The sequence below is a fragment of the Sphaeramia orbicularis genome, chromosome 24 (assembly GCF_902148855.1).
Source record: "Sphaeramia orbicularis chromosome 24, fSphaOr1.1, whole genome shotgun sequence".
Taxonomy (NCBI): Eukaryota; Metazoa; Chordata; class Actinopteri; order Kurtiformes; family Apogonidae; genus Sphaeramia; species Sphaeramia orbicularis.
Window position 1 is genome coordinate 3782819 of NC_043979.1, and position 17465 is coordinate 3800283.

The following is a 17465-nucleotide window of genomic DNA, read 5'->3' on the forward strand; positions in this document are numbered from 1 at the left end:
CTAGCAATTCCTTTTTTTTCCCCAAAAAAAAGCACTTAGAAACAAATTTAGCTACTTTAAAAAAATTTGTTTGGAAACTTTTAGCAACTTCATAAGTGACTCAAACACTAAAACACACATTTTTCCTCTAAATGACACCAAATGTTCTGTGTCCCAGTCATATAAACCCACGGTCTGTCTGGAGATGGAAAAGTCTGTGTTTCACACTTAGACACTTTGTTGGTATATTTAGTGATTTTTCAGAACCCTCTAGTGCACAGGTGTCAAACATGTGGCCCGGGGGCCTAATCCGGCCCGCCAAAGGGTCCAGTCTGGCCCCTGGGATGAATTTATGAAATGCAAACATTACACCAAGTTATTAATCCTTTTAGTTCAGGTTCCACATTCAGACCAATTCAATCTCCAGTGGGTCAAATCAGTAAAATACTATAATAAGAACATATAAATACTGACAACTCCAAATTTTTCTCTTTGTAAATGTAAATATTTTCATGTATTTACACTGAAACAAAGTATAATTTCACAAAAAAAATGTGAATAACCTGAACAAATATGAACAACCTGAAATGTCTTAAGAGAAGTAAGTACAATTTTACCAATATTCTGCCTGTTATTAAATGTTTTGTGTGTTTGTAGATCCACTGTGATCTCTAGGTTCTAATGTACATGTGTAAATGATAAACTGAGGCAGAATATTGTGAAAATTACACTTAATTTTTCAGTTTGTTCATGTTATTCACATTGTTTGAAAGGATAGTTTGTAGATGTAAACCTTTTCCCCCCTACTCCCTCCCACATCCATCTTTAACTGTGACTCTCTCCCCACATTCAAATCCAGACTCAAAACTCACCTTTTCAGAACAGCCTACCCCCCATAAGCTCTACTCTCCATTCTACAACTTCATTTCAATATATAGTAATTATTTGTTTTAATCTGTTTATTTCTTTGTATTTTATGGATTGTTTGTTTTATCTTATTGTACAGTGTCCTTGGGTGTCTTGAAAGGCACTTATAAATAAAATGTATTATTATTATTATTATTATTATTTCATAACGTAAGTTTACTTTTTCGCTCTTAAACAGAGAGAAAAGTTTGGAGTTGGCATTATTTATATATTATGATGTTATTAATTCACTGGTTCAGCCCATTTCAGCTCAAATTTAGCTGAATGTGGCCCATGAACTAAAATGAGTTTGACACCCCTGCACTAGAGACTCTTTATCAAAAAAGCCACTAGTGACTGATCTGTCCCCTTTATCTGCTGTTATTAGAGACTTCCGGAGACTCTGACATTAAAAAATATATCGTTGTTTGTCTAAAACAAATCACTGAATATAAATCAGTCCCACTGACATTGACAGTTTTCTCTATTGTCTCTTTTTGGTCCATTTCAATTGTTAATGTAGGCTGAAAATCACAAATGTTCATGTTTTACTGGGACTTGTTGTCATCTCCTAAGCGGACCGTAAGGTTAAAAACCAAACAAACTGAAGAAAATGAAGAAGAAAAACTAAACAAACTAGAAAAGCACTCGGAGAGCGCAGACTTCCACCAAGGCAGATCAGTACGAACCTTTTCAAAGATTTAAAAGTGAATATTGGTTCCAAAAATTAGGTATAGAAAATTAAAATTGTAATAAATTAAAACTATACTCAAGTATTTGACATAAAAGCAGATCTTTACATAGGGTTTTTTTCTCCTACAAGTGTGGTAATCAAACACGGTTATCATGATAATTAGAATTTAAGCGGTAATACTAACCATCTGCAATTTTACCGCAGTTTATTGTTATACCAGTAATCGTTACATCCCTAATCCTGACCAAGGAAAATCCAATTCTCCCTTTGTGCAGTAATCTCCAACTGGCTTTTCTGCCTCTGTCCATAAGCATATACATTATTTAGACTAAATGTCCTCTAAAAATAACCTGTATTTGACACATAGTATAGAAAACTATTACATGATCAAAAACAAATTAATTTTAGCAAAAAAGAAAGTCTCAGATTTGAATGTCTGGGGTCAACAGGCGTTAAAATGGGGTCACAAACCAAAAAAGGTTGGAACCACTGGTTCAGTCGGTCCCCAAGCCCAGATAAAGGAGGATGGATGGAACTGGGACATGAAAAAAACAAACAAGAATTGACAGAGTATAGTTTCCCTTTTTCTCTAACACAGTGTTATTCCTGTGTCCTACATCGTTCATTACAATTATTTACATGTACATTTGCAATTATGTAAATTAGGTGATGATGTCATTTAGTAACTTCTAGTGCCTTTCGGACAGACAGTAGATACTTTCAGTCTGGTGTTTTTTCTGGAACTAGCCTTCCTTCAGATTAGCTGACATTGGTGGCAGTGATCAAATTCAAAGATTTTGCAGCATAATCTGTTGTTTGGCTAATTAGACCTTTTTTTTTCTCCATAAGCAAAGGCACAAATGTTCCCCATGAGGGAGTGACAGATGCAGAGAGAGATAAAAATGATGGAGTCACACATGCAGATGGGCTGTGGGAGGATGGAGTCCACACTTAGGAAGGAGAAGGAGAAAGATGAATGTTCCAGTTTGGATTTTCACCAAACATAGAACGCAATCAAACACAAATACTTCATTCATGGATCCAAGTGGAATGTTCAGGTTTGTTTTTTACCATTTTCCTGAGAATGATTTTCTTCTAATCCTTAAAATCTTACACATACAGTACATGCAGATTAACACTTTTTCTGAAATGTATTTTTGTTTTTAATACTGTGTACATATTTGCTGTATGTTCCAGTTGTACATAAATTACTACAGATAAGACTGACACATGCTTATGTGTCCTCGTGCATTTAAGACGAAAAAACTGAGTATAGTAGAAGGTTCATGGATCATCTGGACAGAGAAGAGGATAAAAGGAACATTCTGACGAGGATTTAAGAGAACATCCAGACCTGAGAAAGTTGAAGATTTACTGAATCTAAATCACACAGGTACAAACTTTACCCGAAGAAACTATTAAGTTCTGATTTGTGTGTGTTTTTACCTCCGCCAGGAGGTATTGGGATCACTTTGCTTTGTGTGTTTGTTTGTTTGTGTGTTTGTTTGTTAGCAACTTTAGGGGAAAACTATTCCACCCATCTTTCCCAAATCTTCCCCACAGATAGGCCTAGGCCCTGGGACCAACCCATTACATTTTGGGCCAAGTAGGCCAAAGTTCAAGGTCACAACGTCTACAATTTTCCTATCTGTCTATCCTATTGAGCAATTTTCAAAAATTCATACAAAATTCAAAACGACTCTGATTAGCCTCCAGTTGGATCCACCTGTAGCTTAGAACAATATCTTGTATCTGGCACAAAATTGTCCACATCCACTGTGGAATGTGGACTCTGTGGACATTTACATTTAACATTGAAAATCCCATTTACCACACATTTAAAATTAAAACTCAACTAATATTGATTGGAATTTGATATAATTTGACAGACACATGACTGGTACCAAGCTTCAACTTTTTCTACTGTATGGAACAACCTGGAAACTGTTTCATTTAAAAAGAAATAGTTGATCCACACATGCACACCATTCGGGGTGCTTGGTGGAGGTTTGCACACACATTTCCTGCTTATTTGTTATTAGAAATAAACATACATGTCCATTACAACTAGAGCAGCACAATATATCGTTTGAGCATCGTCGTCGTCATGTACATGTGCGCAGTAGTCACATCGCAAAGTCCTGCAATGTAGGAGTAAAATGAACTCAACGTGTTCTCATCTAATTTCATCCTGGGTACCTGACACACACTGTGTGCAGCGTTCCACCAATCACAATCCTTCTTAATCAATTTGCTGAAGCAGACCACGCCCCTGCACATGGAGTGAGTTGTTGGTAACAACATTGAAAAACAAGCAACGAGCAAGAGAAAATCACCGAAAACTAAGACTTGGTGCCAAAAAGAAAAGCAACGTCAGTTTTCTGGAATTATTTCAGCTACAAGAAGGATGAAACTGAAACACGTGTTCTGTGTCGACAGTGCCTTAATGCACCTGTCGCCACAACCAGAGGAAACACCAGTAATTTGTTTGACCATTTACGTCGGCACCGCACAGATATTATATCCTCCTGAGAAGTTTTTCATATTGCAATATACACTACAAACAAAAAGTTAAGGATATTTTTTTTTCCTTTTTTGGTCATTTTTGCCATTTGTAAATAAAACCATGTCTGGTCATTAAAAAAAAGTGTTTTTATTCAATTCACACAAAAAAGTAAAAAGTGCTGTGTGCAAGAATCCCAACTAAAAAAAATAGGCCAAAAATTTATAATATCCTTAACTTTTTGTTTGTAGTGTATATCACAGGGTTAAAAAAATCGCATTGTCAGTTCTTTCCAATATCATGCAGCCCTAATTACAACCCCTACCTAAGACTTTTGCACCGTACTGTATATGTGTCCTTTTTACTCTTTACATTTTCAGAACAGGTTGGTTAGAGCTGGACGTCACAGTCAAAATATTAACTCTGGATTTTTTTTTTCAGTGTTATGGATGACTTACGATCTTAATCAATTGTTTTCTATATGAAGTGAAGACAAAACATGACCAAAAAATACTCTTTCTTTACTCAAACTATGTGTAGTCTATATGTATAACTGAAGAATCAGCAGACAGGTTGTATTCTGAATTCCTGGTAAACAACAATTGTCTGCAGTGGAGTATTATTTTGATATATTTCCAGCCTTGCTTGTTCTTTAGTTTTAATGCATGTGAGGGGAACTGATGATAATTTTCTTTTTGCATCATTTCACACCTTCAAAACTCAAGCAACAGTATCTAGAGATGATCTTGTGTGTGCCATGTGTGAGTATCGCACAAACATACAAAAAAAGATGAGAATGACATTAAAAATAAGAGCAGTGTAAATGATACAAGACATTAATGATACAAAAGATGCAAGAAAATGCTATAAAACACTGAAAATGAAAAGAATGTAAAAGGTGACAAAAAAAAAATTATATCAAACACACAACTCAACCAAAAATGACCCAAACTAGAAAAGCACTCGGAGAGCACAGACCTCCACCAAGGCAGATCTAACCCCCCCCCCCCCAGATCACCACCAAAATTTGTTCATTTGTTCCTTGTGCCAGTATCAACATTTCCTGAAATCTTCATCCAAATCCGTCCATAACTTTTCAAGTTATTTTGAAAATGGACAGACAGACAAAGAAACAAACAAACCTGCACAAGCAGAAACATAACCTCTTTGGCGGAGGTAAAACGTCAGAAAGAATGACTATTTTTCTGGTTTATTTTCACCTTTTTATGTTTGGTTTGTTTGTTTGCTTGTATGCATTGTTTTTTTTTTTCTTTGTCCTATATTGGAAGCTGGGTAGCTGAATTTGTTCTGTAGGACAGGCATTAATATAAGCATTCTGCTTCTGCCTGTGCCTTTTCAGTCATTAACCTGTTGGTAATGTTTGTAATGTTTGAAGTGTTGTTATTGACACTGGTTGTATTATTATGTGATGACTGAATAAAGAACTGCATTATCATCAATGTAAAAAAGGCACAACAAGATGAAAACAACATAAAAGCTGTATGAAGATGTAATAAAAGACATGATCAGATGAAAGCGACAGTAAAAGGAGAGAGGAACGTGGAGAAACAGCATCGCAGTGTTTTGTTTATATTCATTTTATTTTATTTTAGTCATTTTGGATTTGAAGTCAGATTGGTGTCATAGTTTTCACATTATATTAATATAAGCTTTGGTTGACTTTGCACACAAACACCTACTAGAAACGTCCTCCAACGTCCTCCGACTGATGACTTTTATACTTTGAGGACATTTCAGAGCCTGGACTTTTTCAGTTTTACTGCAGTAAAGCAGAAAAAACAGGGCATCATCTGTGAGTGTTTGTACTTCTATCTGAGAGAAGAAGGCGTGTACTCGTCTCATCTGCATGTGACCCATCAGGTTCTGTCAGATCCCATTTACCGGCAGAGAAGCGCTCAAACGGGCAGAGGAAAATACAGGAAGAACCAGCTGAGGGAGCACATGTATGGAGGTGAACGAAAGACATGATGAGACGTTTACATACAACACATGTCAGACTAGTCTGGAACTGTCAACAGGGAGAAGACGCAGTTTTACAAACACTGGGTTAGGAGCATCTGAAGGAACGGATTAGCTTCTGTTTTCATAGTCATTCATGATTAAAGCATTCATTAACTGAAGCAAATCACTGTTTATAAAGGTAACGTTGAGCAAAGACTTTAAGATCACAATCATGGAGGTTTGGAGGAAAAACAAAACCTGCAAAAACCTGCAGTTCTGTTTCATTTTAGTTCATGTTGCAATGTTCATTTAATTTTTGGGGTTAATTTTTAAACTTTGATATTTTTTTTTGCAGTTTTTTTTAAATTTCCATTTAAAATTTTCGTATTTGTTTCCATTAAGTATAATAACCCCTGTGCCAAGCAGTTTCTTCCATTGTGTATTAAAGTAGCAGAGCTAAATGAAACAGCATAACAATAGACTTCCTACAGGAAATATCCTCCCCAAAATTTTAAAAATATAAATAAACTAGAAAAGCACTCAGAGTGCAGACCTCCACCAAGGCAGATCAGTCACCCCCACCCCCACTGATCACCACCAAAATTTAATCATTTGTTCCTTGTTCCAGTATCAACATTTCCGGAAATTTTCTTCCAAATCCGTCCATAACTTTTTCAGTTATCTTGCACACAGTCAGACAGACAAACAGACAAACAAACCAACGCCAGCAAAAACAGAACCTCCTTGGTGGAGTAACAAACAAACAAACAAAGAAACTAACCAAACTAAAACAGTACCCCTTGCCTTCCCTTCGAGAGGCAGGGTAATAAAAACTACAAAACAAAAAAACTACAGAGCAAAATGAACTAAAAGAAAACAGAATCGCATAAATAAACTTACTTTTTCCACAATGTCAATGATTCATGGCTTTGCACAAAATAAGAGTTTTAACAAACAGTGGACTGAGTTTATGAAACATGTTTGATGTCATGCATTCTCTCATTCAACACTTTCAACTCTATCACTGAAACTAAATCAAAACTCAAGTACAACTAGTTAATTTCGCAAAAGAAAATCATCTGACATTACTTCTGCACTCGTAAAACTAATTACTAATTAAAACTCAGCTGAAACAGAAAAACAAACTGAAAGACTAAAAAAAAAAAACCTCATGATATTCATCATCACTGGAAATAGTTTTGAGTTTAAAGCCTTATACTCTCATTACTCTTTATACACATTATTGTTGTTGCAACTAATTACAAATGAATCTGGCAATAGGTTGATGATCTGAGTCATCAATCAAGAAATGCTTAATGTGGAATTTGTGGGTATAGACTAAACAATACAGTACAATAGTGTGAAAGGATTCCTGCACTTAACCCTTAAAGAACCAGTGCTGCTTTTGTGGAAGTTCCCAACTTCATTTGTCCCTCTCTTTAACCTTTCTTAAGTGATTTAGCCCCATTTATAATAATATTATCTCCTGTATTTTGTGTTTTTTCCTATATTTAATTAACCGATCATGTAAATGTTCATAAAAGATCAGTCTAAATTCAAAGGTTGTTATATGAAAACAGAGAAAAGTGAAGAAAAACGGACTTTTTCAGCAAAGATATCAATTTTTTTCCACTGTCATTGATCCAACTCCATGGGTTTTACTGGTGAATCAATGTTGTAGAAGATGACGGCGTTTCCATGGTAACTACGGAGCCTCTCAACGTCCAAATGGGTCATATCTGATGACTATGGAAAGATGAAGAACTGCATTTTACACCAATTATTTACATGTACTGATAGGATTAGTGGATCAACAGGTATTAAATGCTGTTCATCAGCGGTGGATATTTGAGTCTTTTACAGTTAATATTAGGAAAAACAAAACTGTGATGTCACACTCAGCTATAGCATTAAATTAATAAACTACTTTTGACTGGTTCAGTGTAATTTAATGAGTCATAGTGTACAAAAAGCTGTACACTATTAGCCCATCGTACGATTCTCTTTGAGTGGAAGGAAGCTCTGCCACCCACTTTTGTGCAACGGGTGCATGATTTACTTTTCTTTTTAAAGTTGGAAAAGATTAAGTTTTCCGTTCATGGACAAATTAATTTGTTTTATCAACAATGGAATCCTTTTTTCTCTACTGTCAACAAGAGTGTCCTGCTGTCTCCTATGTCCTTTTGACGGAGAAATGTGTTGTTAGTTTACATTAGATTAACTCTGAATCAGCCCTGAGTATTGGAAAGAGGAGTTGATAACATTATCTGGTTGTTATTGTTTTTTTTGTTGTGTTTTTTTGGTGTTTTTTTTTTTTTTGGGGGGGGGGGGGGGTTGATAGGTTTGTTGTATAATTTGTTTGTATATATTGTGTCTGTGTGGTTCCTTATGTTTAAGTATATGTTTATGTACATGTATAATTTGAAATAATAATAATAACAAAATTTGATGAGTCATACAGGTCAAAAATACTTGATCCAGTCCATAGCACCTGCAACAACATACTGCCAAATACTGCTACAGCTCCAAATAACCTAAATTTTGCTCAGATGATTAAGGTAAATACACATTAATCTGAAACTGCTTGTGCTCACTGTTCACATCCTCACTTTCCCAAAGCAGAACCAGTGCCTGTGTAATTGTGTAAGCGGGACTGTTTTGGATTCATTTCTATCTTTACGCCATCTCAACACTGATTATAAGAAGCCCCATGGTCTGGCTCCAGGCTGACTCGGAGCTCCAGGGAATAACATCTCCTTTAACCAAAGCACTGTGGGAAAAGCCTGGCGGAGAGAATCCCACAGGAACCTCCATGTGCAGAAGCCAGGTTAAAGGGTAGAAACAGGGCAGACGCTCTTCCAAGTGCAGGACGTCCTGCTCCCATGATATTACAATTCTACCTCTGTAGACAGTCACAATCATAATAATACAACCGCAGCAGACATAACAGCACCTGCACTCAAACAACAGGCCTCTGGTGGGTGGACGGACGCCATTTACCAAGTCTGGCAAAACCAGAGAAACACTACCAGCAATCTGTGTCCACAAATGAACCTGCAGACTGACGAACGACAGGAATGAGTGAAGAGGAAACGGAAAAGTTTAACATGTGAATTAATGACAGGAAGTTTATGTAAATGAATTCACTCCTGTGTTAACATTAGAACAATAGAACGATAGAACGATAGAACGATAGATAGATAGATAGATAGATAGATAGATAGATAGATAGATAGATAGATAGATAGATAGATAGATAGATAGATAGATAGATAGATAGATAGATAGATAGATAGATAGATAGATAGATAGATAGATAGATAGATAGATAGATAGATGTGGATGTTTCCTACAGCCCTGGAACAGAATTTGTTGGTATTGAATGTATATTATATTTTCTGTTGACATAATGTTTGTGCTCCATACCATGCATTTGGTGATGAGCAAACTAAAATTTAAATAAATGAAAATAAAATAAGAATCCAGAGAATGGAATAGAATTTATGGCCAAGACAGATAGATAGATAAAATAAATGAATGAATGATCATTTATTTTTTGCTGAATTAGTTACATAGCAACTGAGCAAAGTGACAAAGGCCAGTTCTAAGCACAGAAATAAATGTAACTATTAGTAAAATGAGCCATTTTTAAAGTTTTATGCAGTGGTAGATTGGCTTAGCAACTGAAAGTAGATCAGACACTAAAAGATAATAATGTAGGGTGACCATATTTGAAGACACACAGCTCCACTTTGAGACACTTAAAGTATACTTGGAGTTTCCCTCAGATTGGAGTAATGGTCCTGTAAAAAACAATGAAAACCAGACATTTTCCCTTATTTCTAAACCTCCCCTGGACGAGAACAGAGGAAGAGTCCAGGCTAAGCAGGACATTTGGTTGCCTGATAATATTATGTTGCTTTGTTGCTAAATACCTGTAAGTAAGTAAGTAAGTAAGTAAATTTTATTTATAGAGCACTTTTCACAGACAGTCACAAAGTGATTTATCAATTCAAATCAGAATCAAATTAAGTTTACAGAGACCCAACAGAATCCTGTATTAGCGTTAATATTGGATTTTGCATAGATCAGTGGTTCCCAACCTTTTTTGGCTCCTGACCCCATTTTAACATCACAAATTTCTGCCGACCCCAGACATTCAAAACAGAGACTTTTTTTTGGGCTAAAATTAATTTGGTTTTGATCATGTAATAGTTTGCTGTACTATGTTGCAAATAAATGTTCATTTTAGACAATATTTAGAATACATAATGTAAATTTTTATTAGTAAGTTTTAATTTAAAAACAAAATTTTTTTATAAATTATTACCCCAGACATTCAAAAGAGACTTTTTTTTTTTTTTTTTTGGCTAAAAATTTGTTTTTGATCATGTAATAGTTTGTTATAATATGTTGCAAATAAACGTTAATTTTAGGCAACATTTAGGCTATATAATGTAAATTTTTATTAGTAAGTTTTAATTTTGTATCAACGATCAGAAATTTCAGGCGACCCCATTTGAATTCCAGGTGACCCCACATGGGGTCCCGACCCCAAGGTTGAAAAACACTGCTTTAGATGTTTACAGCCAACATCGGTGGCTTATGCATGGTCCTGCCACTAGTTTATAAATTCTCCAAAGAGGAGGTCACATATTTGATGAAAACTCAGCATTCAGCATTTAGCTTTTATAAGACACATTCTGGGGCGACATGGTGGTGCAGTGGTTAGCACTCGTGCCTCACAGCAAGAAGGTCCTGGGTTCGATTCTGTGTGGAGTTTGCATGTTCTCCCCGTGTCTGCATGGGTTCTCTCCGGGTACTCCGGCTTCCTCCCACCATCCAAACACATGCACTGATAGGTTAACTGGTTAATCTAAAATTGCCCATAGGTGTGAATGTGAGAGTGACTGTTTGTCTCTATATGTTCAGTCCTGTGATGAACTGGCGAAATGTCCAGGGTGTACCCCGCCTTCGCCGCTATGTAGCTGGGATAAGCTCCAAGCGACCCCCGTGACCCTAGTGAGGAGAAAGCGGGTTCAGAAAATGAATGAATGAATGAAGACTGATTCTGAGGTGTCACTAAGGTTTTAGGAAGTAAGGATTTAATAGACATGTTACCTTAAATCTGAACTAACACTAACCCTCCTGCAGAAACAGAGTCTGTATCAGGCCTTCTGGTTATCTGGAATTTACTTGGACCCACAGAACACCATCATTTATCGAGACGTCCTTTTTTGTGGCCTGGTTTGTGTATATTTAGCTTGTATGTAGCTTAGCTCAGCACAGTCCTCCCTCCCTGGCCACACATGGCTGTGAGCCTGGACGCACAACTGCACCGCTCCTTCCTCTGCTAGGTAACAGTCGTCCTAAAACTGTGACGTCAACAATATCTCTTTTGGAAATGACACCAAGAGACGTGCTGTGTGTGTGTGTGTGTGTGTGTGTGTGTGTGTGTCTCTAAAGGGAAAGTGGAGCACTGGAGCTAATGGAGCTGCTCACCAGATCCCTGTGGAGAACCCAGTTGGCATGGAGGTAATGGATTCCATCCAGAATCTGATACAGGAGAGACTTCACCATCCCTCGGGGCAGCTGCATGGGCTTCTTGTTGGCCTTGGAGGCACGGTGGAACTTAATGATGTGCTGTGGGGAAAACAAAGATGTCACCTTAGTGGTACTGGTCAAACAAGTCCTTTTTGTTTGTTCTCACAACACAGAAACATTTGCAGAAGAGCTTGACCAATGGGCCTATAATTTCAAAACCATCGTACACGTAAAGTGACATTTCTTTTAAAACAGGTAGAAGTTTGGCTTGAGTTAGTGGTGTGTATAACCTGCAGGAAATACAGTCATGGCCATAAATATCTGCACCTAAAATACTCTGAAACATTCTAAATTGGGTTGAAATGAAGGTGAAATTCTGTTACAGCAAAAGTACATTTAATCTGATGCATATTTTATCATATGAACCATTTTTTTTTATTTGCACATCATAAAACAGCAAAAAAAAAAAAAAACAACCAACAACATTCAAACAAGTAACATCATTGTGCAGGAGAGATTAGAAGCCAAAAAAGCCTTATATGAATACCTCCCCAGAAATGAACAATAGACAATAAAAAAGAATTAAAAATACCATATAACTGAATTAATAAACTAAAGTAAAAACAATAAAAATGCAAATCACATTACAAATCATCAAATACAAATCAAATGACATATAGCCTTACATTTTTTCATGAATTAAAATGAATGACCAACGACTGCAGTGTTCGTGCAGGGCATTAGACACAGTGTTTTTATAGTTACACTTTTTATTAGTACGTATGTGTTACCTTCATGGCATTCAATTCCATAAACAAAAATACATCTTTAAATGACACCAAATAATGTCCAATCATTTTACACATGGTGTCATGTTTGGTGCCCCCTCTGCACATGGAGCAGATCCAGTGGTGCCACAGGGACACATGTCCTGTTCAGTAGTGTCGGTGTTTAAACTAAATAACTGATCTCTATGTTTAATACATGTAGGAATAGGTCTCAGTAAGTTCTTTCACATGATACATGCTACAATTTACAAAACATTTGGGGTAAAAATACCTAAATTCCTGCTGCGTGACACAGGGACTGAAAATGAACATCATTTTTTTCCCCACTTTATTCAAATGTCCAAAACATGCTGTTCTCATCATAAATGGATGATGTTAAACTACAACTGTGATCAATATTGGATCAGAATGTTTAAATGATCAGTTTTGATGAACACAAATGTGTTGTGACACTGGGACAGCAGTTTGGACCTTTGTTCAGTATCACAATAACAGACTGACTGAAACTAAAACACTACAAACATGATCATAAACTTTTATTGAACATACATATTACAACTGAAGTGATATATACAGATAATAACAGAACATATTTGACTAATAATTGGATTGGACAGAACCTCTGAATATTCATGTACTGTTGAAGAATTAGTTCAACAGATTCACAGACTGAAAATATCACTGATACAAGAACAAATATTATTATTACAGTTAAAAGTGCATTTACATATATGAGTCTGAACAAATATTATTATTAAAGTTAATAGTAGAACAAATATTATTATTGTAGTTAATAGTGCATTTACATATATGAGTCTAAACAAATATTATTATTATAGATAATAGTGCATTTATTTACATATATGAGTCCTTTTTTGGTTTCATTTTATATTTATTATATCTTTATATCTTTTTTTCTACAAGTGATACTGAAATTTTGTTAACAGTTCCATAAAATAGAGTTCTTAAGCTAAAAGATGAGCCTATTTGACAAACTTTAATTTTGACACTGATGTTCACTTTTACTTGATCTGGCCCACATGACAACCACTGTTTCTATGACAACGTATACATATGTGGGGAATATTACTTCCGGTCATTGCATTTATTGAGTCTGTCTACATGTAGCGTAGGCGTGGGGACACTCACCCAAAGGTCATGTTCAGCATAGTCAAACAGCAGCCAAACCTTTCTGTCGCTGTGGGACAGGAACACTTTCTGCAGGGCGATCACATTTGGGTGTTTCAGTTCTCGTAGCAGCTGGAAGACACAAATAAAACCTCATGAACGGTTTGGAGCAAAGTGCTTTTTAGATTCATGATCGTTTCTCTGGTTCTTGGCATTGTCATTCATGTCAGATGTACAGGATACAAGTACAAAATAATAAATAAAATAATCAAAAAATGACTTAAGTTGATATTCAGTGAAGTGTTTGGTGTTGAATAAAAAACAAAAAACAAAACAGGAATTAATGACAGGATTTATTTAATGCATCAAAGATCTTATGCAAAATTCCATCGATGCACGACTTTCAGACAAAACATACTATCAATAGTAGGAGGTAAACTCTGGAATAACCTGCCCTTTCCATTAAGAGTGTCCAACATATAATGCTTTTAAAACTGACTTAAAACAATGGTTCCTAGAAAAACCACAGATGCACTCACTTTTAACTGACGTACATTTCATCATCTATACACTGTCTGTTAAAATGTATGTAAGTATATAAGTGAATGTATAAGCTAATGCCTCTGTGATCATCCTATGTCCATTTGTTTTTTGTTTATTTTGATGATGTCTATGTCATCATTATGTGTATTTTCTAAATTTTTAATTCATAGCAAACGAGTGCTGTATCAGTGTTGGCTGTTTTATGTCTTGTTTCTGTCACCTGCCTAAGGACTGCAGATGAAAAGTGGTTATTTTTACTAATTCTGGCATATTTACATGGGTGTATTTTTTTAATACAATGTTCATAAATATGCATGGTCCCTATGAAATGAAACAATTAAATAAAATAAAATAAACTGGGTATTGTGAATCAATTTAATTACAATTTGGATACTAGTGTACAGAGTAGGGATGTAATGATATGAAAATTTCATATCACAGTCATTATTATCGTGGTATTGTTGAAATTGTGCTCAAAATGTTCAAAAAGTACTAATACACACACTGAAATAATTTAACCAAGTTGTATTAAAAAAAAAAACAAAAAACAAAAAAACAAATAAAATAATTGCCACAGCGTTGCAGAAACATTCAAGTATTAACCCTTAGTGGTCTGAGCCTATTTTCTCTGTTTTTCAGTCCTTTTGATTTTGCCTTTATATACTATATAAACAAATGTTTACGATACCCATGTTTGGTATCTTTTATTTCAGCACAACTTCATTTATATCATCTGCCTATTATTTTTTTCACTTTAACATCCTATAAAAACATAAAAGGACAAAAAACACAAAAAAATATATAAAATCCGATTTGAAAAATGTATATAATTAATTACATAAATAACACAAAGATGCTTAACGAACCTTTTCAAAGACTTTAAAAGTGAAAATTGCTTCCAAATATCAGGTGTTGAAAATTTAAATTGTAACAAATTAAAACTATACTCAATTATTTGAGTAAAAGCAGATCTTTACATAGGTGTTTTCTCTGGAAAAGTGCGGTAATCAAACACGGTTATCATGATAATTAGAATTTAAACGGTAATACTAACCGTTGGCAATTTTACCGCGGTTTATCGTTACACCGGTAATTGTTACATCCCTATTACAGAGGCCTAAAATACCAATACTATTGCTAAAATGAAATCTTCATTATTTAAGATTAATGTGCGCTTGTGTGTAAGTTTATGTCGTTTTGTGCTGGGATTTGTTCAAATTAGCCAACTCCTCTTCAATGCTAACAACATCAATTATCTACAGGACATTCATGACAACAGTGTGTACTCTGATTTCCATGTGGACGACTCAGGTTGACTGATGGGTATCATTAATATCCCATTAATACTAGTACCCTTATCGATTCTAAGTATCGATCTGGTTCTTTAAGGGTATCACTGTTGGTTTCTTTTTTTTTCAAGTTAGGGTTAAGGTTACAGTTCAAATTGACAACAGAAATGTTTCTTTGCTATTTTCCAAATTGTGGTAAAATTAATATATCACATATATTTTTCGAGAACATTGTTTTGAACTAATCATTAGCATAGACCCTGATTTTGTAATAATAGTGATGTGAAATGAATAAAAACATATTTACAGCAAACGTAGTGTGGCATTTTTACGAATAAAACTGTATGCAGGACTTGTTGTTCATTAGTATTTTGACAGTGTTGTAGTTTATCTACAGCCTCCAGATCTCTAAATCCACCTGTTCTGATCTCAGATGATGCTGTGATCGTTTCAGATTGAATATATGAACCATGTCATAGTGAAATAATCAGCTGTCTGCCAGTCAGTTTTCATCTCCAGGGTGGGCTCCAGGCTGTTAGTGCACATGCTAGTAGGGTAGATGTATGGAACCAGCTTTTCCACAGAACAGACTCTGGGTACACTGACATGTGTTCAACAGTCAGACTGTACGTTCATCTGCTTGTACGTCACAGACTTTTACCAGGATTTGTGACAGATCACTTGTTTATCCACTCGAATATGCAAAACACTTATTACACTGTTGTCAATCCATGCGTTTCCATGACAACTTTTATTCCTGGTTTAATCTGATTGAAGGTTCGATCCTATTTCAGATACCCATGTAAACACCTTATTCCAGTTGAAAAAGAAAAGTTCAGATTAAATTTAAACCTGATTAAAGTCACTGGTTTAATCCACTTTTGAATCCGGGCTACGTTCTTCCTGGACATGTAAACCTTTTCTTCTGTTTGGACTTTATTCCTGCCATTCTGCACATGCTCGTTGTCTTGTCCTGTGGCGATGACGCACACATTCTGCACTGGCGGAAGAATATGCACTGCAGTCTAGTCTTCCCAAAGTGTTCCAGTGGAATATTCTGATGGGATCTACCAGCCTGGAAAACCCTGAAGGAACAGTTCAGCACTTGTTTCTTATTTATTTGTCATGCACTAATGAGTTCGATAAGTGGGTAAATCAGTTTGCACTGCAGTGCACGACTGCCTTGTTCTCGCAGTCCTTCCGTTAGCTTAGCTTAGCCTAGCTTAGCATAATGGCTTCATTCCTCTGGTTAGACGTAGCCAGGCTTTCATGGATGATTGCAGTATTTTATGAGTGATTTAGTGAAATTCAGTTCTCCCTAATCATTCCTTTAGTCCGCTGGGGTCAATATGATCACAAACTGAGGCTCAAATCATAGCGATGTGACTTACTGCAGGAATAAAATCTGGGCAAATAAAAACTAATGCACAGTTAAAACGGTAAAGCAAAGCTAATTTAGCGCATGCATCCCTTCCAACAAAAAGATTTTCCAACTTCTGTCAACACAACAGTCCACAGATTGTATGAGTGCAGTAAGTCGCAGATCTAAAGAAAAAATTAGGGAGAATCTGATTTCAGAAAATCACTTACAAAAGACGACAAATCACCTTTAAAAATCTGGCTACCTGTGACCATGGAAATGCAGTGACTATGCTAAGCTAAGCTAACAGAAGGGCTGCCAGAACCGAATGAACATTTCTCATGTAAACCTTTATTCGGGTTTAACATTTCCATGTAAACAGAAGAGAAAGTACTTTAGTTCCAGATTAATTTCTTCTGGAAAAATAAATCGGATTTAAAAAACATCATGTACCCAATGAGTGAAATGACTAATTTCCAGTTCAATCATTATGTTTCTGTAACACATAAGATATCTATATCCCTATTCTTTTTTCCATTTTTTTCACAGGGTTTCTGCAGGTAACAGCAAATCTAATTAAATGCCCTTTTTAATGCCACTTTAAACCAATTTAATGCCCATGTCCAACTGCAGATTCAGTTTATATATAGTTTTATGTCGGTTTACTGTTGACAGGCTTTCACCAGGTTCAGAAGAGTTCCTCCTTCAAACACTTCAACTGAAACTTGCATTTTCCCATGTTTCCGACATTTGCTAATATTCCCTCTGT

At 35.7% G+C, this 17465-nt stretch overlaps 1 protein-coding gene across 1 annotated transcript in view; it reads right to left on the reverse strand.

The window, feature by feature from the left end:
• Positions 1 to 17465, reverse strand: part of cdk19 (cyclin dependent kinase 19) — a 173145-nt gene that overhangs the window by 73168 nt on the left and 82512 nt on the right. The window contains exons 3-4 of the mRNA XM_030128980.1: positions 13526 to 13636; positions 11547 to 11687 (exon numbers count right to left, since the gene is read on the reverse strand). Coding sequence (XP_029984840.1) covers positions 11547 to 11687; positions 13526 to 13636 — 252 coding nt within the window. The remainder of the gene's footprint in view (positions 1 to 11546; positions 11688 to 13525; positions 13637 to 17465) is intronic.